This window comes from Choloepus didactylus, chromosome 21 (assembly GCF_015220235.1).
Source record: "Choloepus didactylus isolate mChoDid1 chromosome 21, mChoDid1.pri, whole genome shotgun sequence".
NCBI lineage: Eukaryota > Metazoa > Chordata > Mammalia > Pilosa > Megalonychidae > Choloepus > Choloepus didactylus.
The window spans coordinates 20,982,843-21,005,690 of record NC_051327.1 but is presented as its reverse complement, the minus strand read 5'-3'; the positions used below and the strand labels follow the sequence as shown (position 1 = coordinate 21,005,690).

At 47.9% G+C, this 22,848-nt stretch overlaps 1 protein-coding gene across 2 annotated transcripts; it reads left to right on the top strand.

Moving 5' to 3' along the window:
• Positions 1-333: 333 nt before the first annotated feature.
• On the top strand, positions 334-11,206 carry C21H7orf26 (chromosome 21 C7orf26 homolog). 2 transcript variants are annotated; one of them, XM_037814433.1, is made up of 6 exons: positions 334-841; positions 1,410-1,631; positions 3,587-3,752; positions 6,765-7,292; positions 8,167-8,206; positions 10,481-11,206. In XM_037814433.1, exons 1-6 carry the CDS (start codon positions 650-652, stop codon positions 10,680-10,682), a joined length of 1,350 nt encoding a protein of 449 aa, XP_037670361.1. In that variant the 5' UTR covers positions 334-649; the 3' UTR covers positions 10,683-11,206. The 2 variants fall into 2 exon arrangements, with proteins under 2 accessions (XP_037670361.1, XP_037670362.1); XM_037814434.1 differs by having other exon boundaries at positions 713-841; positions 1,090-1,631.
• Positions 11,207-22,848: the final 11,642 nt, after the last annotated feature.

Genomic DNA, 22,848 nt, shown 5'->3' with positions numbered 1-22,848 from the left:
GAAGATGAGTTGCCGCCCCGGCCAGCACCCTGCGCCCCCTCCTTACCCAAGCCGGTGGAAAAGCGCGGTGAAGTCAAATGGTGGAGGCTCAGAACGCCGCGCAGAGGAAGCAAGGGGAGCCTCAGGGTGTTTGGTGGAGAAGGAGCGCGAACGGCCCCTGGTGGCTGTGATACCCCAGCTGGGCCGCGGGGACGGGCTCCGCGCCAGGGGACTCGGGGAGCACGTCCTGGAGGGCGGGGGCGGGGCCTATTCGCGGCCGGGCGGTGCTCCGCCTCCCCCGCGCGGCCGGCCGCCAGGTGGCGCCCTCCCGACACAGGCCCTCGCCGCGGCCTGCGCTTGGCCCCTGCGGGCCGCCGTCGCCGCCCCGGCATTCAGCCACCTCTCGGGCAGGCGGCGTCGGGCTGCCGAGGCTCTCTGTGGCGCGGTAGTTGGACTCCCCGGGCGCCCGCTGGCCGGCGGCGGCGGCGGCGATGGCCTCCTGAGCGGGCCGGGAGCCGGCAGCTGTGGGCGGGCGGACGCCGCTGCCTGGGCGGGCGGAGGCCGGGTCGCGGCCTCTTTGTCTCGGGCGGCGGGCGGCGGGCGCGTCCCCGGGACTCCAGGGCGGAAGTCCCGACCGGCTCCCGGCGCTGCGGCCACAGGCGGCGGCACCATGAGCGACATCCGCCACTCGCTGCTGCGCCGCGACGCGCTCAGCGCCGCCAAGGAGGTGCTCTACCACCTGGACATCTACTTCAGCAGTCAGCTGCAGAGCGCGCCGCTGCCCATCGTGGACAAGGGCCCCGTGGAGCTGCTGGAGGAGTTCGTGTTCCAGGTGCCCAAGGAGCGCGGCGCGCAGCCCAAGGTGCGCGGGGCGGGCGGGGGCCGGCCCCGGGGGGACTGCGCGGACTCTGTCCCGGTTCCGCAAGTTGGCGCGCCTTGGGGTTTTTTGTTTGTTTTGGGCCCTGGCGGTGACAGGTATTTGTCAAACCCAAAGCGCCTTTCGTGTCGGGGGGCTTGGTTGTCGCCCTTGACTTTTTGAGGCTTTCATCGCCTTGCGCCTAAAGCTGTCTTCTCTGGAGTCCTGCGGCATTGCCTGTGCCTGTTTTGCAGGGAGTGTGACAGTCTTGTCTCAATGGTGCTAAAGGAGGAGACTTTGGGGACAGCCCACTAACCTCACCAAAAACGTGTCTTCCTGTTACGGAGAGCCCCAAACCGTTGTGGATCGTCCTCAGTTCTCCAGGGATGATGTATAATGCTGTATAATGACTTTTTCTGAGACAAACAGTAGCGTTCTACTTCCTGGGATCTGGGCTTCAGAAGGGTGAAAAGTACCATGAATAAAATAATATGTTTCCTGTTTTCTTACTGTATGGATTCATGAGTGTATTAAAGCCAAATTTCTTACAGCCTCTCCTGGATTTGTTTTACAGAGACTGAATTCACTCCAGGAACTTCAGCTTCTTGAAATCATGTGCAATTATTTCCAGGAGCAAACCAAGGATTCTGTCCGGCAGATTATTTTCTCATCCCTTTTCAGTCCCCAGGGGAACAAAGCCGATGACAGCCGGATGGGCTTGTTGGGAAAACTGGTCTCCATGGCAGTGGCTGTGTGTCGAGTCCCAGTGTTGGAGTGTGCGGCCTCCTGGCTCCAGGTACAGCTCTGGAAATAGTCTTCCTCCTGAGCGCCTTCTGGTTACTGTTGGGAAGTTTCATTTAATTGGATTTCTGAAGAGGCTCTTTCCATATATGTTATCTTCTTGGTCGTCATTGGCCTGTGTCCTGACGCTTGGACCCCAGGCTTACTTTGAATACAGGATGGTAACCATTCTTGAGAAAACAGTAATTTGTAATGGTAAATGAATTTAAAAGAAAGAAAGAAAAAGCCCCCATGTTCAAAACAAGTGAAATCTTTTATTTTTTTCTTATGTGAAAATAAGGTAGCACTTTGAAAACAGCTAAACAGCTTTGCATGCAGTCTGAAAGATAGAATTTTTTTTTAGAGGTCATTATATATCAAATTGTGGTAAAGCTTATCTGCTATTAAGAAGCTGTTTTTCTTTCCATTTAGGTCAGAAAGCATGTAGGTCATTTTGTGTTATTGTTTTGCATTGTTCCGGGGTGCCATAAAGTTGATGGCTATTTTAATGGATATAAGAAGGGCCTTCTAGACTGTTCTTAAGTGTCAACGGAAATAATTTATATATACAATAGATTTAGTTTTCGATGCTGTTGTGGAAGATTCATTTTGTTTTGCTTTTTTCCTTTTCAAAATCTCTGAAAAATTGGTAATCCATTCAGAGGAGTTATTAACCAAAAATTTTTGACTAATCTGTTCCTCAACCAAGCTAACAATTCTCTACATTCAGTTGCACAGATGTGTTTCATTCCCAAGGACTCAAACAGATTTTTTTCTTTTCAATTTAGTTCAGTGTTCTTTTTGTAATCTTGTTTTATCCTCAAAATTTGGCTAGCGAAAGTCTCTTGTTATTTGTAGTATATAGGAAAGTCTCAGTGTTGTCTGTACCTTAATTCTCACCAATCCAGTTTCTGGATTGATCATGTGTATCATAGTTAACCTCAGGATTACCTTTATTCCTTAATAACCTATTGAAACTGAGTTTAGCACCTTCTAATTCATCTTATTATTCTTCAGTTATCTCTTGTGACACAGTTGTGCTGGCATTTTGGCAAAATGAAATGAAAGCCAGTGTCACTGGCAGGAAAGGGTCTTAGTGGTTTGGGTCAGGGTTTGCCATGCTGAGGTGAGAGGTTACAGCTTCCTCCTGAGCAAAGGTAGAGAAGTTGGAGTTCTCAGTGACTGGTTTGGTGTTGTGGGGGCAGATGACGGTCTGAGTGAACAGTCTGGCCTGCATGTCTCCTTGGAGTTTCTCTCAAGGGACCAAGTGGGGGCCCTGGAGCAGAAGCACCCTGAGCATCTGTTGAATGTGGCAGGAACTACAGATTAGCATATGCATGGAAGGGAAAAAGGAAAGGAGATAATAGATAATATAGGAATTGAAAGTATTATAGAAACCTTTTGAAGAGGATAAAATTATAAGAGAAATGTAGAAAGTTCTGCTCCAAACAAATATTTTAATTGTGTGATAGTTCTCAAGCTCGCCTAAATCTTCACGGTGGTAGCAGCTGTTAGTTTTTACCTGTGGGATCTCACATGGCATCCTGTAGAGTTACAGAAGTTGCCATTTCTTCACTTGAAGTCAGAAACAGTCTGTCCTAAATAAACTTTAAAGCAGGTTGGCAGGCTTTTTCTGTTAGAGATAGTTAATATGTTAGGCTTTGAGGGTGGTACAGTTTCTTTCACAAGTACTCCATGCTGCCCTCACGGTGCAAGAAAGGCCCATAGGCTGCATGCAAACAAACAATCACGGCTGTGTTTCAGTAAAACTTTATTGACAAAAACAGATGGTGGGATGCATTTGGTCTTGGGGCATTAGTTTGCTGACCCCTGCTTTAAAGTAAGTGGCTAACCTCCTTTCTCCTCTTGGAAGTGATTCTGCCAGTTCTGGTGGTTTTCCCTGTAGATACCTAGGTGCTTGTCTGTGAGCTCACAAAACCTGTAGTTACCTGGACTATGGCTTCTTTGCAGCGGACGCCTGTGGTTTACTGTGTGAGGTTAGCCAGGGCCCTCGTGGATGACTACTGCTGTTTGGTGCCGGGATCCGTTCAGACGCTGAAGCAGATATTCAGTGCCAGCCCTCGCTTCTGCTGCCAGTTCATAACGTCCGTCACTGCGCTTTATGACCTGTCATCAGGTAAACTTTCAGCAGGGTGTTGCCATTCAAGAAGCTGGAGCAGATTGCCACTTTTCTTTCCACTGAACACCCGGGTGAAATGTCCAGTGAGTGTTTTGGCCTCGCATTCTCTGAAATGTGTTTTTATTTTGGATCCAAATCTAAAGGCAAGGGCTCCCGTCCATTAGGCAGTCTGCTAAAAGGGTGTGTTCCCTCGCGATACCTCATTGCCTGACTCGGAGTGGTTGGTGTGCTCCATGTCCCAGGTTCCTTCTCTGCCCTTGGCTCTTGCTACTCAGAGGGCCGACAAATAGTCCCTAGCGTTATCCTGGGCGGTAGCTAGAGCAGGAGTTTGAGAGCCCGAAATGACGTTTCCTACCAGCCCAGTAGTGTCTCCCACCAGCCCCCTGATTATATTTGATTCTCTTTTTAGTTGTAGCTTTTTTTTTCCTTGTTGATAGACCTTTTAGTTTTCTTGAAAAAATAAGCGTGGAAATAGTTTGGCAACTGTGTACCGTATTTGCATGCCAAAGTCATGCTTTCTCCTAGCACTTGCCACTGGAATGGTAAGCAGGCACTGTGTGGCAGTGCTGGGCTAGCAGCACAGGATTTTTCCAGGCGTTCTCTTGCAAAGGCTTTGTAAGAGCTATTATAGCTGGGGATGGTATTCAGGGCTTTCATTTTCCAGCAGAAAGATTACTTAAACCCAGTTTACAGCTTCCTGGTTGCCCATTCAAGTCACCCGTTATTCCAGTATAACACGGACAGAAATTGGCCTTCATGTGGAGAATGGGTGAATTAACATGTGGCAAAGGAAATCATATTCAGGGAATACCACTGAGACACTAGCACAGATATGAGACATGGCATTTTTCTCCTAAGGTGATTTATTGGTCCTGTTGTGGTGGTGATTTCTCAAGTCACAAGCTCCCAGCAGTGGCCCTAGAAGGCTTGGCCTGGAGCCGCTGTCAGAATGGGGACTGATGCTCCTGCTGGGTGCTTCTGGGAACAGGAGAGCATTCTTGGGGCATCTGTGCCTCCAGACCTCGCAAAGGAAGAAGCTCCTCCAGCCAACCAGAGCCTCCTCCTGCCCAAGTGGTGCAGGGAACTCGGGTGTATGAATAGGAAGGTTCTAGAGACTGAGGACTCACTCAGAGTACACCCATGGGTGGGTATACATGTACACAGGGTGTGCACACATGTGCACTTGCTGCCTTTGGGCTCTTGGACACCCAGTCTAGATGGGGAGAGGGTGAGAGAGGGGTGGTGCTTCCTGGACAGAAACATTTCAGGGAGAACCAAGGGTCACACACCAGATTGCCCACTTGTATTTTGTCAAGTAAGGACTGTGGACAGTGACTGCTATCTCCTGTTGCCATCGTTTCATGGCAGAAGGGAGGTTTTCCCACCAGAACAGTAGATGGGACGTGACTCAGGACTAAGGGCCAGACTCTCCTGAGAACCAGCAGTGGGAAACCTTACACCAACAGGTATCTCGCTCACACCACACTTTATTTTCTTGCTCGGCTTTGCATCACCTCTGCAGCTGGGAAGGGGCTCTGTCACCCTTGGCTCTTCCAGGAGATGTGGGGGGCCAGTCCAGAGACAGGAGCTAAGACTCAGCCCCCTGTACGCAGCCCGCCTGAGGGCATCGCTCACTGCCCCTGGATGGTGCCGCCTGATGGAGAGCACTGGCCCTGGAGCCAGGCTGCCTGCCGTCAGAGCCGGGCCACCAGAGACTTCCGATGAGGCCTTGGGCAAATACTTGTCATCACTGTGCCTCAGTCTCCTCATTCTTTACATGGGAATAGTACATCTGTTTGAGGATTAAACGAGTTCCTCTGTGTGAAGGGCTTAGGCCAGTGCCTGGCTCTTATAAACAGAATAAATTTCAGCATTGGGTTGTTTTTTTTTTTTTTTTTTTTTTTTTAAATTCAGTTTTATTGCGATATATTCACATACCATACAATCATCCATGGTGCACAATCAACTGTTCACAGTACCATCATATAGTACATTCATCACCCCAATCAATTTTTGAACATTTTCCTTACTCCAAAAAGAATGAAAATAAGAATAAAAATAAAAGTAGAAAAGAACACCCAAAGCATTCCATCTCCCCCCATCCCACTCCATTTTTCATTTAGTTTTTGTCCCCATTTTTCTACTCACACTGGATAAAGGGAGTGCGAGCCACAAGGTTTTCACAATCACACGGTCACACTATGTAAGCTGCATAGTTAGGCGGTCGTCTTCAGGAATCAAGGCTACTGGGTTGCAGTTAGACGGTTTCAGGTATTTCCTTCTAGCTATTCCAGTACACTAAAAACTAAAGGGGGATATCTATATAGCACATAAGAATGCCCTCCAGAGTGATCTCTCGACTCTATTTGACATCTCTCAGTCACTGGAATCTTACTTTGTTTCATTTCACTTCCCCTTTATCAGCATTGGTTTTGATTACCGTTGTTCTCTGTGTATGTTCTAGAACGTGCCGGGTCTCCAGGAGCAGGGAGGTCATGTTGTTGTTCACACAGTGGTTCCAGATTTGGGGCTGGGGGTGGCCTTGGCAGCTGACAGGTCACTGGACTCTGAGCTGCTCTCTGAAGGCCACCATAGCTGTCCCTGGGGACTATGGAGGAGACACCGAATACCGGGATGAAACCTACTGAAAGGGAAGGGGTGACGTGTGGTAGTAGTGTTGGACAGAAAAAGTGGAATTTTATTTAAATGGGCACACAGGATGGCATTTCTTCAAGACACAATGGAGTTCTAGGGGATTGTTGACCTAACACATGTTTATTTAGCCTCTCTGTTGGCCAGAGTTGTGGGCCCCGGAGACATGACACTGACTGAGGCGGTCCCAGCCCTCACGGCACTGAAGTTCTGGGAGAGGGGACAGAAAAATAGAGAAACAAGTGGGAACTGCACAGGAATGTCAGGTGGTGAGAGCCATGAGCTTGGACGGCTGTCTCTCCTCGCGCTCTGTCGGAGGCTGCACACCCTCCTGATTTACTGGGTCTTTGTTTGCAGATGATCTCATCCCACCTTTGGACTTGCTCGAAATGATAGTCACCTGGATTTTTGAGGACCCCAGGTTGATTCTCATCACTTTTTTAAATACCCCGATCGCAGCCAATCTCCCCATCGGGTTTTTAGAGCTCACCCCGCTCACGGGGCTGGTCCGCTGGTGTGTGAAGGCCCCGCTGGCCTATAAAAGGAAGAATAAGCTCGCCATGGCCAACGGCCACATCAGCAGCAAAGTGGCCAAGGACTCGGGCGCGGGACTGGACCTGGACGCCCACATCTGGTACTCGAAGCTCCACCTCAGCGTCCTGCAGGTTCTCATGATGCTCCAGGGGCACTTAACTGAGAAGAACCTGTACGGGCGCCTGGGGCTGGTCCCGTTTGACCACATGGTCCCCCTGGTGGAGGAGATCAGCCGGCTGGCAGATGAACTGAACCCCCTCAACGCCTGCCGGGAGATCGAGCTCTCGCTGGACCGGCTCGCCCAGGCCCTGCAGGTGGCCATGGCCTCCGGCGCCCTGCTGTGCACAAGAGGTGGGTGCTTTTGCAGACCCCCGGCACTGTCAGAAAGAACACAGGGCCTCCCCCCTTCCTTTCCCAGGAAGACCCTGGCCCAGCCCCTGTGCTTACCTCGGTGTCAGGACCCCCTCCAGAGCGCGGACACCTCTTCCCTCTTGGGGCTTCCTTTTCTTTCCCTGCAGTCCTTTTTTATGGAGGTGTAATGTGCTTATGATAAAATGCTTCACAGATAGAAGTGCAGAGTGTAATGACTGCCCCAACCAAGGCACAAGACATTCCCATTTCCTGCCTTGGGGGGGAGGGGGTCTTTAATTCTTCATTTAAACCCTTGATCTCCACCAGGAGGATGATCGGTGCCAGTGACACCCTTGGGTGCCATCCTCAGGTGCTGGGTGGGGCAGATTGGACTTGGATCATGGCACCAGGAATCAGCTCTCTCTCTTGTCTCTTGGTTTTCCATTGGACTCTGAGCTGATTACTTGACCCAAAAGCAGCAGCCCCATTTCTTCAAGGTTTTGTGGGAGAACAGTGGGCAGTGGTGGGATACCCTTTTGAGACTAGCTTGGAAACGTATTTGCAAGAACTGAAGGTTTCAGTAGGCTGGGGGCTATAGCCTGATGCTGGCTCTACAGAGGGCCTTGCCGCTGGGCTGCTTCCAGCCATTGGAGAAATTGCCAACAGAGTAGCCTCCTTTCCTAAGTGAGGCGTTCTCTCTTGGGCCCAGTTTGTTAAAGGAAAAGTTGAAGTAAAAGAGAAATAGTTTATAAATGATGCTAGGCAAATGTACAAAGCACTATCATTATCTTGCGAGCTTTCTTGAAAAGAAAGCTGGTGAACATTTCACCTTGTCTCCAGCCTATTCCTTAACTCTGTATCTACTTAATTCCAGATGACCTGAGGACGCTGTGCTCCAGGCTGCCCCATAATAAGTAAGTGTCCACTTAAGACTTGGAGCTGGGCTGGGGGGAGGTGAGCATGGCAGCCTCTGCGCCGGCTTCCTGGGGGAGCATTGGTCTGCAGTGCCAAGAGCCTCTCTGCATCGGGAGCCCCTCGAGGACCAGATGACAGATGGGGACCAGATGACAAAGGGGAGTGGGTGAGGTAGGCTCACTCATGTGAGAGGAACCCTGTGCAGAGAATAACATAAGAAAAAGCGCCCACCTTGTTGGGAGTCAGGGAAAGAAAACCAGAGCAAACTGAAAGTGCCACATAACGCCCACTGAGCAGATGGCAGCCATCTAATGGTGATGTCATGAACTGGCACGACCCTTAGGAAAGTCCTCAGAACCACAGCTCTGCAGCAGCCTGACGTGTTGTTAAGCACGTGCTTTGGTATCGGGCGTCGCAGGCCCAGCTTCTGAGCACAGTTCTCTCTGCTGTTTGTCCTGCCACTTGGGCAGTCCCTGAACCTCTGAGCCATGGGGTCCCCCCTTGTAAAATGGGAACAGTAGTATTGTCTGCTTCACAGGTTGTAGTGAGGATTAAATGAGGCGAAGTTTGTACATTTCTTAGTGTAGTCCCTGGCACATGGGAATCTCTCTATGAATGGTGGTGGTTGTCACAATTTTAGAGAAGCAGTGATGATAGCGGCAAAAAGCAGGAACTGTGCGGTCAGAGGGTGATAAGAATCCCAGCCTTGCTATTGACCCTCTCTGTGATCCTGGCAGGTTCCTAATCTCTCTCTTCCTCAGTTTCTCACCCGTAATATCATGATTACAAGTACCTGGCTTGTGCCTCCTTCCCCCTGCCACAGGGTTTTGGTGAAGATTAAATGAGTAACAACAACGGAAATGGTGGAGTCTCTAACAAGTGTTGGCCGCTGTCACTATTACTGTTATTTTAATAACTTAGGAATTTCTCTTCTGTGACTCTATCTTTAGAAAAGAAGCAAAAAGCTATGTGCACAGAATGTTTTGTGCAAATGCAGTATTATTAGTAGCAAACACTGGGAGCCAGCTGACTGTCCCACAACGTAGGGGATACTTAGTGAATTTGCTGTGATACATCAGAAGGAGCGAACACTGTGTGTCCCTTAAAAAGAGCGATGGTGAAGACCCTGTAAGGAGATGCCCACCAGGCAGGGCAGGGCCCTGTGGATGCTGCAGATGTGCACGCAGGTGGGGTTCACGGGGCTGAAAATAGCTGAGTTGAAGTGGTAGAGTTATTCAGGTTCTTCCTTGGAGCTGTCACCTCAGTCTTGCCCTCGGGTGTGGGGTTCCCTGGCTGGCAGTGGCAGGCAGTTCAGACAGAGGGCACGGGAGCCAGCTCCAGCTTTGCTGGCAGAAGCTGCCCTGTGGGCACCCACAGCATCCAGAACCCAGCCCACCGGCTCTGCCAGGTGCAGCGGGTCTGGTTGGGTCTGGTCAGTCCTGTCAGGCCAAGGTGGAAACACGCATGACGTGAGGCCTGAGGACTGGCCAGATGCTGAGGCCATGAGCTGCAGCCAGAGGGACAGTGTCCTGGTGCCCTGGGTGGGGGCACATGACACCCTGCGCTGGGGTCTTGTGACAAGGACTGCTCAGGGTCAGGCGGCTGGAGAGACAGGAAAACCAGGCAGGCGGGGTTGCAGGCACAGGTGGCGCAGGGCAGGTACAGAGGCGTGGGAGGGGGTGCAGGCGTGGAAATGTGGGCACAGGGGCGCGGGGCGGGCCTGCTTGCAGCGGTGCGCCAGCCAAAAGGGCGATGTCCACAGGATGCCTTTCCCTTGGGAGCGTACGCTCCTCCTTTCTTTGTCTGGACTCTAAGGCAATCCCGGGGTGTCCCCATGTTAGTGTCAGTTGGCACTTTTTTCCGCTTTTGCAATAATCCCTTTGTAATATTTCCCTTCTGTGTGCACAGCTTTTATTTAACATTTTAGCATCTTCGGGGCATTAAACTAATGATAGGTTGTAAATCCAGCATCGTCTTATGGTCTTGTCTGCAGGGTCCCTATCAGAACCACAACCCCCTCCCCACTTCCCCACAAATACCCACCACCCCCTTTGTGCTCACAGTTTCTGCCTGTCTGGAAGGGTTGGTTCTCTGCCTTGCACCAAAGATGCATGCCTTTTGGTGCCTCCGCTGGTCCATGCCTTTGAGAGCAGCCACCACATCCAGGCCGCCTCTCTCCTCCCCTTTCCCCTCGCACAGAACCCAGCAGGACACTCGTCCCCTGAGCTTCCTGTCTGGAGCTGGGGCGCTAACACTTCGTCTTGTGTTTGCAGCCTGCTCCAGCTGGTGATCTCCGGCCCGGTGCAGCAGTCGCCCCACACGGCACTTCCCCCCGGGTTTTACCCCCACATCCATACCCCTCCGCTCGGCTACGGGGCCGTGCCACCCCACCCTGCTGCCCACGCTGCCCTGCCCACCCATCCCGGGCACACCTTCCTCTCGGGCGTGACATTTCCATTCAGGCCCATCCGCTAGGCCCCGTGGCCTTGTGCCTTCTGCACCTGGCATGAGGGCGCCTCCCTGAAGAGGACCCGGGGAGCCCCTGTGCCCTCCCCACCCGCAGGACCGAATCGGTACAGAAGCTCTGAGCTGCCGCCACCCAGGCGCCTCCTGCCTGGCCACAGTCTCGAAGGTGCAGAAGGGAAGCACACAGCCCTCTGCAGAGTGATGGGGCCTTTTAACGCCCACCAGTTCCACGAGCTGAGACCCACAGCCTTGGAGCCTACGATGGAGTGACCCTGGCACAAGAAGCAGGCTTCCGAGTCCATTTGTCTGGCTTCTTCCTCAGGAATGTGGCTCGTCCCTGTAATAAATACAGGCGACTTGCAGCTCCGTGAGCTCCAAGCTGACGTGTGTGATTGCAAGTTGCATACCCAGCACTTGGCCCTGGCCAGGGGACCTGCCGGGAGGGGCCCAGCCACCTAGGAAAGGGACTTCTGTTTTATGGAGGCTTCTAAATTTTCCTTTCATATGTTCAAATAAATTTTTTTCTAAACAAACAGTTCTGTGCACTTTATGGAATGTATTTTTAAACCTTTCTAAAGATGAGCTGCAGTGGTTTTCTGCACAGTCCGCAGTGATTATGGTAAGAAGATCGAATACAGTTTTTTGCTCACTTCTTTTGACAGAAGCAGCACAGACCCCAAGTCCCAGCCCGTGGCCGTCTGGGGGTGCCGGCATGTGAGCATCCTCTGGGTAGGTTTGCTCAAGGAATGTATTCTCTCTTCCCTCAGGTACAAAATACAGCCCTTGGGAATTGTTTTTTTTTCTAGTACACAATTGGAAGCGTTCTACTCCTTGTTCTTACGAATTAATTTTTGGAGGAAGGAAAGCTATCAGTAGTCATGTCACTCTGACACCCCCACCCGCATGTGAGACGTGAGAGGTGGTCACAGCGAAATGTGGACTTTGGGGTGGGGGCTGCAGTGGCCAGCTGAGCCAGGGAAGAATTTTCCCCGCCAGTTTATTTACCTTCTGTTCCTAGTTGAAAACGATGGCCTGGGAGCCCAGACCGTGGCTGCCGTCCCCCTTGTCCCTGATGGTGTGTGTGTGTGCTTCTTTTCCAAACCTGGGATGTAAAGCTTCTCTTGAGATGAGGCCCACTGAGGGCCGTCCTTGCTCGGGGAGGACCACATGTGATTCCTCGGGTGACACGCACCTGCCTTCCCTCGGCACCCCGGTGCTGAGCCCGTGTCCCAAAAGCCCTGGCCAGGGCGTAGGGATGGGTTTGCAGTGGGAAAAAAGTGCTGGGGACCAGCTTCAAAGAGTTTTTGAAACCTGTGAACTCTAAAGGAGATTTTCTTTTTTTTTTTTTTGAGTTTAATTTCATCTTCCCTGCGTGAGTCTGTTTCTTGCTGATGTGTGAGTCTGCTGAAGCAGAATGTCCACCTCCGTCTCTTTTGTGGGACACACATGAAACTGAAGACATTAGTGCTGGCGTTTCACCCTGGGCCCAGGTGCTTTGGAAAAGGGTGGGAAAGAAGCGCCCACATCACTTGGTGGTTCGAGTTGGCCTCCAAGCTGGGGTTCTCCTGCTGTCTCGGGGGACACCACCAGGTGTTCCCAGGGGCTGGAGAGATCTAATCCCCTTTTTTATTTTGCCAAATAAAAAAGAAAGGAAAAATATTGTAGGTCTTTTTAGCAGTATGTTAATTAAATCAGCCAATTAAAAATGTAGACTTCACACCTTCACCAATATTTCCTTCTTCCTTATTAATAATGAAAATAATACCTGCTATTTAGTAATTAAGTCAGGCACTTGCTTGCCAGATGTTTCACATACATTAAAAATTGATCTATCAGAAAACATTTGCAACATATAGCACAAAGTATGTCTGTCGAATATATTTTTAAAAACTACAAATTATGAAAAGACATACCAATAGGAAAAACAGGTAGTGGGAATGACCAGAAAATTCATAGAAGAGAAAATACAAATGGCCAACAGAGATGAAAAGATTCTCAGCCTAAGAAGTAACCAGGGAAGTGCAAGTTAAAGTGCGATGCCATTTTTTTCATTCCCCCATCAAGGTGGCAACATAGAAAGTGTAGCTAAAGGTGTGGGGAAACAGTTATTCTCGCTGTCTGCAGTAGAGCGAGTTGGTTTGGCCACTCAGGAGAAATGAAAAACCAAAATGGCCTTGTGACCCAGCAACTCCGGAAACGAAGAGATATTCCCTGCAGTATCGCTTGTTTTCTAAGTGGCATCTTTAGCATAGTTCACATGCCTTCTAAAGTGTATAAGTCAGTGATTTTTAGTATCACAGAGTGGTGCCTCCATTGCCACGATCTATTTGAGACCGTTTCATCACGGCAAATAGGCTGTGGCCATCAGCAGTCGCTCCCCATCTTCCTCCCCTGCACCTGGCCACCATGGATCTTTCTGTCTTTGGGGACTTGCCTCTTGTGGACATCTCATGTAAACGGAGTCAACAGAATCTGACTCTGGTCTTTTGCATCTGGCTTCTTTCACTTAGCACGTTTTCAGGGTTCATCATGTTGCAGCACGTATCAGAGCCTCATTCGTTTTTATGACTGATGCTCCATTGCCTGTAAGTACCAGGTTTTGTTTATCCATCCACCCATCAGTCAGTGGACATTGAATTGTTTCCACTTTCTGGCTGTTTTGAAAAATGCTGCTGTGTCCAAGCTTTTGTGTGGACATACGCACATCTAAGAGTGGGAAATGCCAGGTGTGATATTGTTTTTAATAAGGAAAATCCAGAAACAGCTTGGAGAGCCACCAGTGGGGGCCTGGCTGACCAGAAGCTGTGAAGTCAGAAGCCCCTCAGGGCCCGGCAGGCCACCTAAATGGGTGCAACCTCACGGTGGAGGCATCAGGAGGGACGGGGGACTGAGCTGAACCACAGAGCACACAGGCCGACCGTTGCCACGTGCGGGCACTCGGGCCAAGGCAGGCATTGCCGGGGCTTTCCAAGGTTTCAAGAGAAGATGAGACTATGTTTATTTTTTGTTTTTGCTTTTCAATATATTTTTTAAATTGTGAAATTTAGCATATATACATAAAAGTGATAACTTTCAAAATACAACTTAAGTATTTAGAGAGCAAATTTCAAAGAATGTTATGGGTTACAGTTCCATAGTTTCAGTTTTTTCCTTATTATAAAATATAAACCATATACAGACAAGTGATAACTTTCAAAGTACAATTTAACAAATAGTTACATAGGTAATTTCAAAAAATGTTATGGGTTACAGTTCCACAGTTTCAGTTCTTTATTGTGAAATATAAGATATATACAGAAAAGTGAAAACTTTAAAAGTACAATTTAACAAGTTGCTATAGAGCAAATTTCAAAGAGTGTTATGGGTTACAAGAACTATGGTTTCTTAAAGTGCTATATTTCTTAATTTCAAAAGCCGTGTTTGGAAGCTAATCTCTGGGGTTAGAAGTCAAGCAGTGGTGGAGGGTGACTAGTGATTAGAGGCTTCGAGTTGCTGGTTAAACTGGTATATATAGTTTGTCAGAATTCATCAAGTGGTGCCGTTACATGTACTTTCCTGTCTGCCATTATACTTTAAGAAAAAGCACCCTCACCCCACCGCAAAAAACCACACACCCCAACTCCTCTGGGAATATTGTGAAGTGAAAAAAAAAATTGCATAGCGTTATGAGTTATATACCAGGCAACTTAAAAAAAACAAAAACAGGCACAATGATACCAGATTTCCAGAGGCATGTGTATAGGTATGTAAAGGTGTAGAAAAATGGAAAAAATGATACACATCAAGGGGTTGCCAGGTCTAGGACCCACGGTGGCCACGCCTCAGGAGGGACAGCGGCTGGTGGGCAGGTGCACTGAAGCTGGGGGCTGGGCTCTCGGGAGCTCTCGAGAGACTGCATGTTCTGGAATGTTACAGTGGCATCTGGGGTGGCACAGAATCAAAAGCAGCCTTGTTGTCCAGATACCAAATAAGAGCAGCATTCCTGAGCCAGAGAGCCTGCCACTTCCAGGTCCTCAGAGGAGCCAATCCCTGGGGAAATAGCTGGCCTGCACCCTCCGGAAGCAAGCAGCCCTGAGTTGGAGCTCAATATTAAAGGAAGAGATGATCAGTTGAAACAGAAAGAACTGGCTTCTCGTGGCTTGGGTTCTATCACAGGTGTGCATCTTGGGACATGCTTTTAAAAGTGGGCTGCAAAACAGTCTGTAAAGTCTCAGTTTGGAGGCAAAACTAGAGAGTATTGAAGGACAAAAAAAAAAAGAAATAATTCGGATTGCTAATCTGTCCCTCAATCGTTACATGCCAATTAACTTTTGAAACATGGGAGCTGTTTAATTTTATAGCCACAACGCTGCACATTCAGGATTTCATCCTTGAAGAGAAATTTTTTTTAAATGTTAAAACCAATGACCATGCAAGATGTGGGAAGTATGATTATCAAACTAAAAGCTGTCTTCACAAGTTACCACCTGAGGTAAGATGTCACATTTAGAGGTGCAAAAGCCATCATTGTGTAAAAGTGATCTCCTGACAGGTGAGAAAGTAGGGGCCACACTTTCTTCAAAGGAATTGTGCCATCCCGCTGTGGCCCTTGGGGTGGGGTGAGGCAGCTTCTTGATGCCGTTGAAGGCTCCGTGTGTGAAACTTCAGTCTTCGGCCTTTCTTAGTAGCTTCTCAGGTCACCCATCCCATCCCATGTTAAAGATCTTGACAACTTGAAAAAAAAAAAAAAAAAAAAAAAGACAAAGAAACAAAACACCAAACTGAAAACAGTGGATACCTCTGGAGAAGGTAGTGGAAATGGGAGAAATGGCCAAAGGCGACTTTGCCTTATCTGTAGAGTTTTCAAGTTTCAGTTTTGTTTTTTAAATTTTCAATTAAAAAAAAGTTTCTCAGAGTCATAATAAAAGGCCCCAAGACTTGAATTACCCCTGACCATCATAAGTAAGGGGAGCCCCCTTTTGCCATGCAGGCCAGTCACTATTGCACCTATTTTCCTTTTTTTATAAGGGTGATGTAGTCATGGATTTCTTTGCTAATTAAAGGTTAGTATTTTATGTGCAGGTTAGAACTTCTGTTTCTGGTAATGGTGGGCCAGGGTTATTCAGATCAAACCTTTGGCTTAAAATAACTAAAAATACTGGATAAGATACAAAAATATGACATATTGAAGGGCTGACAAGACTATAAGGAGCTAGCAGGTCAAGTGTGAGTGCGGTCGGGGTTACTGCTTCTAGGGGGAGTGGCGGCCGGTAGCCGAGCCCTCAGCTCTCGGGGCTGCTTAAAGGGTACCGGCGGCGGGGGCTCTTTCCCGGAGGCGAGGGCGAGGCGGAGGACGTGGCCAGGGTCCTCGGCGAGAGGCGTGCAAGGTGTGGAGGGCGGCGATAAGGACAAAAACACTCTTCATCCAGTAGGAGTATGCGCCAAAGAGACTTTATTCAGGGGTGATCACAGGTTATATAGGCTGGTAAGAAGGGCAGGGCTGGAAAGGAGGTGAAGTAGCCTAAAATGGCAATATTGAAGGAAGAGGGGCTAGGATTGGTTCTGAGAGGACGCAGGAGCCATTGCAGCGGGCGGGGGTTGTTTTGGCCACGGTGCATGCGCACTGGCGGTGGCAGGAGTGGCCTTGGCACAAGGGAGTATGTGGGTAAGATAAGGAAGTGGGGAAAGGGCAGTTGGGAGAAAGGCGGTTTCCTCCGGCAAGCCTCCCCTGCCAGTGGCATTTTGGGTGAGGAAAAGGGAGCTGCCTTGACCTCGCTCCTCAGGCTCGGGGGGGCTGCAGAGGGCACTCACGCCCGTACCTACTACCCTCCCCAGGGGGTGATATCAGGTCCCCTGGCCCAGGCCTGGTAAGTCGAGGCACAAGCTCAGCTACCCGCATGTGAGGGAAGGCAGTGACCTAGAAAAGTAAAGTGTACCAAAGCCACGTTGACCCTGAAGGCATTTGCCACCATCCCAGAAAACATGGGTTTTAGTTGAGGGTCTAAGGTGGGCATCTAACAGGAGAACCGCGAGGTTGCTCTAGGACCCCGAGGGCTATACCCTGTGTCACAATTAACAGAAGACAGCAGGGAAGGTGGCTTTAGCACTGAGCTGAGTGTGGGAAAAAGCAAAAGAAAAATCTTGTGCCTGTGAAGTGAGGGACATGGGCTGGTCCTCACCCAGGCTGGCATTCCAGGTTCTTCCAGGGACCCTCCTGCTTTGAACTTAGTTGAAGGGGATCCCTAGACTTGTAGCACTCCAAGGTCCCTGGCAGAAGAAAATGCAAATCCTCTGGAGGGAAGTCACTCATCCTAGGCCTCAGAAGAGCCCCTGTGCTGGTTTTGATGTATTATGTCCCCCAAAATGCCATTATCTTTTTTTTTTTTTTAAACATACTTGTACCTTTTATTACAATCATTGAGCACCCTAGGTTTCCATGAGTTACACTGTCCCAGTCTTTATCCATTGTCTTGTGTTCTGGTGTCCCACATGGTCCCAATCTTCCTCTTTCAACCATACTCACAGTCATCTTTGCTCAGTGCACTTACATTGCTGTGCTACTATCTCCTAAAATTGTTTTCCAAACCTCTCACTCTTGTCTTTTCCTTTCTGTCTGCAGTGCTTCCTTTAGTGTTTCCTGCAGAGCAGGTATCTTGTTCACAAACTCTGTCATTGTCTGTTTTTCTGAGAATATTTTAAGTTCTCCCTCATATCTGAAGGACAGTTTTGCCGGATATAGGATTCTTGGTTGGTGGTTTTTCTCTTTCAGCATCTTAAATATATCACCCCACTTCCTTCTTGCCTCCATGGTTCTACTGAGAAATCCACATAGTCTTATCAAGCTTCCTTTGTATGTGATGGATCGCTTTTCTCTTGCTGCTTTCAGGATTCTCTTTTTATCTTTGATGTTTGATAATCTGATTATTAAGTGTCTTGGCGTAGGCCTATTCAGATCTATTCTGTTTGGGGTACACTGCACTTCTTGGATCCGTAATTTTTTGTCTTTCGTAAGAGATGGGAAGTTTTCATTGATTATTTCCTCTATTATTGCTTCTGCCCCTTTCTCCTCTCTTTTCCTTCTGGGACACCCATGACATGTACATTGCTGCATTTCATTTTGTCCTTAAGTTCTCGGAGATATTGCTCATATTTTTCCATTCTTTTCTCTATCTGTTCTTTTGTGTGTAGGCTTTCAGGTGCCTTGTTCTCCAGTTCCTGAGTGTTTTCTTCTGCCTCTTGAGATCTGCTGTTGTATGCTTCCATTGTGTCTCTCATCTCTTGTGTCGTGCCTTTCATTTCCATAGATTCTTCAAACTTTCAATTTCTACCTTATGTACGCCCAGTGTTTTCTTTATATGGTTCATCTCTTTTGCCTTATCTTCCCTAAACTTTTTGAATTGACTTAGTATTAGTTGTTTAAATCCTGTATCTCAGTTGAAGTGTAAGTTTGTTCCTTTGACTGGGCCATAACTTTGTTTTTCTTAGTGTAGGCTGTAGTTTTCTGTTGTCTAGGCATGGTTTCCTTGGTTACCCCAATCAGGTTTTCCCAGACCAAAACGGGCTCTGGTCCCAAAAGGAAGAACTACTCAGTATCTGATTTCCCTGAGGGTGTGTCTTAGAAAATTGGTACACCCTGTAAGGCCTCAGGTCATTGTGTTTTTCCACCCAGGAGATGGTGCCAGTCATCCTATAACTCTAGACTGTTGTAAGGAGGTGTGGACTGTGGCTGTTTTCCCCCAGACTCTGGGGTCTGGTTCTGAATGGAAGGCGGGTAATAGAGCTAGGCCTCTCCTCCCTCCTCCCAGGGAAGACAGACCCTCTAGAGAGAGGTCATTAGCATTTGAATACCCTCTCCCTCTGCCTGTACTGTCTCCACCCTTATCTGGGTCAGAGCGCTGGGAACTGAAAATGGCTGAGGCTTTCTCCACTGAGCCAAAACAGGGACAGAAAGTTGCCTTCAGGGCTAGTCCACAGTGACCCTCCGGCTCTCCAAGGTCACTCTTCACCCAAAGCCTCTGTCTGCTTTTTGGGGATCCGTAGCTTGTATCGAGCAGTCCACACTTGTTAATTAAAACCCTAGTTGGAGCTCAGCTGAGCTGTATTCACTTGCTTGGAGAAAACTGCTCTCTAGCACCACGAGGCTTTGCAGCTCGGGCCGTGGGAGGAGGGGGCTCCCAGCTTGGATCTGCAGTTTTTACTTACAGATTTTATGCTGTGATCTTGGGCATTTCTCCCAATTCAGGTTGATGTATGATGAGTAGATGGTCACATTTGTCCCCCTGCAGTTATTCTGGATTATTTACTAGTTATTCCTGGTTGTTTATTAGTTGTTACAGGGGAACAAACTAGCTTCCACTCCTCTCTGTGCTGCCATCTTCAACACCATTATCTTTTATGCAGTCTTGTAGGGGCAGAGGTATTTAGCCTTGATTAGGTTGGAAACTTTGGATTAGGTTGTTTCCATGGAGATGTGACCCATCCAACTGTGGGTAATACCTTTGATTAGATTATTTCCATGGAGGTGTGGCCCCACCCACTCAGGGTGGCTCTTGATTGATTTACTGGAGTACTTTAAAAGAGCCACACAGGCCCAGACACTTGCTGCAGTTAAAAGGGGACAGAACGCCCCAGGAGCAACATTTTGAAGAACACACAGGAGCTGAGAGAGGAGTTAGAACACAACCCAGGATCATCAGATGCCATTGGCCTTCCTTTGTTGAAGGTACACGTTTTCATGGCCTTTAGACTGTAACTTTGTAACCAAATAACCCCCCTTTATAAAAGCCAATCCATTTCTGGTATTTTGCAAAACAGCAGCATTAGCAAACTGGAACAGCCCCACAAAGATTTTTTAAAAAACAACAGTATACAGAAAAAAATAAGCAAGGCACCATGAGCAAGAACCAGCAGATGCAACCAACAGTAGAAACAGATCCACAAAGTCATCAAATGTCAGAATGATGAGTCAGACTATAAAACAGTTAGGCTTACTTTGTTTAAAGAAATAAAAGTCAAGTTTGAAATTATCTACAGGGAAAAGCAAATTATGGAAAGTAACCTAACAGATTTGAAAAAGATCCAGATAAAAAATAGAGGAACCTAAAATAATTCAGTGGAGCTGGTGGGAATGCAAAATGGTTCAACCCCTTTGGAAGGAAATTCGGCATTATTTAGCTCAATTACATATGCATCAGTCCTTTGACTTGGGGATCTACTTCTAGGACTAACTTAAAGATCCACTGGCAAAAATACAAAATAATATATGCCCAAGGCTATTCATTACAGCATTGTGTGTAATAGCAAGTGGAAAACTTCCCAAAAGTTTATGAACAGATAGGTATTTTATCACAAGCTGGAGTATTAGAACATTGTTTAAAAAAAAGAAAAAAAGATATATTTTTCTACGAAGTGACCACCAGGATTTATTGTTAAGGAAAAGGAAAAGCAAGCCCCAAAGATGTGTTCATGGTGTACTACCTTTTGCATAAGAAAGAGGCATAATAATTAGAAACCAAGGAAGGTGAAAGGAGAAACTAATAAAAAGAAGTGGCCTAGGGGAAGGAGGGAGGAGCAGGTGAGGGGACAGGACTGGAGACAAGACAACCATATACCATTTTTTGGTGTTTTGACTTTAGACCAATATATGTGTTTAATATAATTAAGTCAGACAGGAAGACCAAACAACGAAAGAAATTAAGTTAACTCATGTCTTAGTCTCCCAGGGCTGCCGTAACCAAGTACCACAAACTGGGCAGCTTAGAACAACAGATTTATCCTTTCATGGCTCTGGAGGTCAGAAGTCTGAAACCCAGGTGTCGGCAGGGCCGGGCTCTCTCTCCGAAAGCTCTAGGGAAGCATCTTTCCTTGCTTCTTCCGGTTTCCGGTGGCCCCAGGCCGTCCTTGGTTTGTGGCCACAAACTCTCTTCTCTGCCTCCATCTTCTCTTGGCCATCGTCCGTTTGTGTGTCTCTGCGTTCACATGGTGTTCTCACTGGCTCTGTCTGTTCTCACTGGGTCTCTGTTCTCACTGGCTCTGTCTGTCTCCAGGTCTGATCTCTTCCTGTAGTGACCCCAGTCGTATCAGATGAAGGACCCACCCCACTCCCCGATGACCTCATCTCAGCTGTATCTGTAACTTAATTCCATCTGCAAGCATCCCATTTCAAATCAGGTCACATCCTGAAGTACTAGGAGTTAAGACTTCCCCGTGTCTTTTGGGGGGACACAATTGGACCCATAACACCCCAATCCGGATTGGTAGCATAAACACTCAGGAAAGCATTTTTCAAGTTACTTTAAAATACAGTGTTCTAATTGTACCAATCCTTTTCCAGCTAATGAAATAAAGTTCACCAGTAAGATTTTTTAAAATGCAAATTAAAGCAATGAGGTAATTATGCCTAGCACATTGGCAGTTATTAAAAAGTTTTGTTGGCAAGTGTGTGTGTAGAATCACTGGCCTCCTCCTGTCGGTCATCCATGTCCGTCTTCTTGATAAAGAACCTGAGGTGGGGCGAGTACTAAACAGCCACCCGCTCAGGGGAGGCCAGGCCCCTCCCGTGGGGTGCACTGTGATTGATCTAAACCAGACTGGCCTTCTACACGTCTTGTGTTAGTTCCCTTGGCTTTCAAGCAAATACCTTGCAATGGGTTGGCTTAAACAATGGAGATTTATTAGCTCACGATTTTAAGGCTAGTCCAAATCAAGGCCCCATCAAGGCAATGCTTTCTTCCCAAAGACTGGTGTTCTGGGGCTGGTGATCCTTGGCCCTGGGCTCCTCTGTCGCATGGCATTGCACATGGTCATCTCTCTCGGTCTTTCTCTTCTTTTCTGGGTTCCATTGATTTCAGCTTCTGGCTTCTCGTGACTTTTTCTCTCCGCGTCTGAATTTCATTCTGCTATAAAGGACTCCAGTAATAGGATTAAGACCCATCCTGATTGGGTTGGACCACAACTTAATTGAAGTAACCTCATCAAAAGTTCCTACTTACAATGGGTTCACACTCACAGGAATGGATTAAGTTTAAAAACATGTTTTTATGGGGTGCAGACAGCTTTAATCCACCACCCCTCTGGTCTGAGTTTGGGTTAGTAATAGGCAGGGGATGTGCTTCTGGCCAAAGTGGGGGCAAGTCTGAGTGGGTGGTTTCCAGAAAGTTTTTCTCTAAACCCAGAGGACCAGAAGTAGGAACACACACTTTTTGGGGTTGGGCGTTGCTGCTGAGGATGTGGTCCATCTGTTCTGAGGCAGGGTTATCTTGTAATCCTCTTGTGAATTTGGGAAGAGCCTTGGTCATTAGGTATTGTTTGGCCACTGAATTAACCAACTCTACAACTCCCTACCATTGCACTTCTTGTTAAAGGAGATGAGTGTTGGGACCGAAAGTATTATTGATATAGCAGAGTGGGGGGTGGGGTGGGGTGCCTAGGCACTCGCCTTCTTGACTGGTGATGATATAAATCAGTACAACTCTGTCAGGTGTCCCTTAGGCAGTATTCATCAAAATTTAAAGCATTGTTTATCCTTGGTCAGCCCTTCCATGTCTGTGGCTATATCTTACAGAAGAACTCTCACAGTTGAATTAAATTTCATATACAAACATGTTCGTAGTAACAAAACACAGGAAACAGTATAGGTATTTATCAGTAGGGTCTAGCCCTTGGAGGCTAGAGGGAATTCTTTTTTAATGAGTAGATCAGTGTCCTACATGGAAAGACATCCAAAATATATTTAGTTTAAAAAACATGTTGTTGCAAGTCAGTATGCAAATTATGATCTCAACTACATAAATTATAAATAAATAATAATGTATTCTGGGTATGTTGGCTGTTATTGGTTGACTTATGCCCCTACCCACCTCCAAAAATAAATAAGTTGAAGTCCTAACCCCCAGTACCTCAGAATGTGACCTTATTTGGAAAGAAGGTTGTTGCAGGCTTAATTAGTATTGAGATGAGGTCATTCTGGAGTAGAGTAGGCCCTTAATCCAGTTTGAATGGTGTCCTTGCAAGAGAGTAGATGTAGAGACTGAGACACACAGGGGAGAAGGCCATGTGAAGACAGGGGCAGAAGGTGCCGTGATGTGGCTACAAGACATGGAACTCTGAGGATGCTGGAACAACAGATGCTGGAAAGAGGAGAGGAAGGATTTTTCCTGGAATCATTGGAGAGAGCAAAGCCCTGCTGACACCTTGA

Coding starts and splice junctions, on each gene's coding strand:
- C21H7orf26 (XM_037814433.1), top strand. CDS start 650: ATGAGCGACATCCGCCACTCGCTGCTGCGCCGCGACGCGCTCAGCGCC. Junction 1,632..3,586: donor GTGCGGCCTCCTGGCTCCAG/GTACAGCTCTGG, acceptor GCTTCTTTGCAG/CGGACGCCTGTGGTTTACTG. Junction 7,293..8,166: donor CGCCCTGCTGTGCACAAGAG/GTGGGTGCTTTT, acceptor ACTTAATTCCAG/ATGACCTGAGGACGCTGTGC.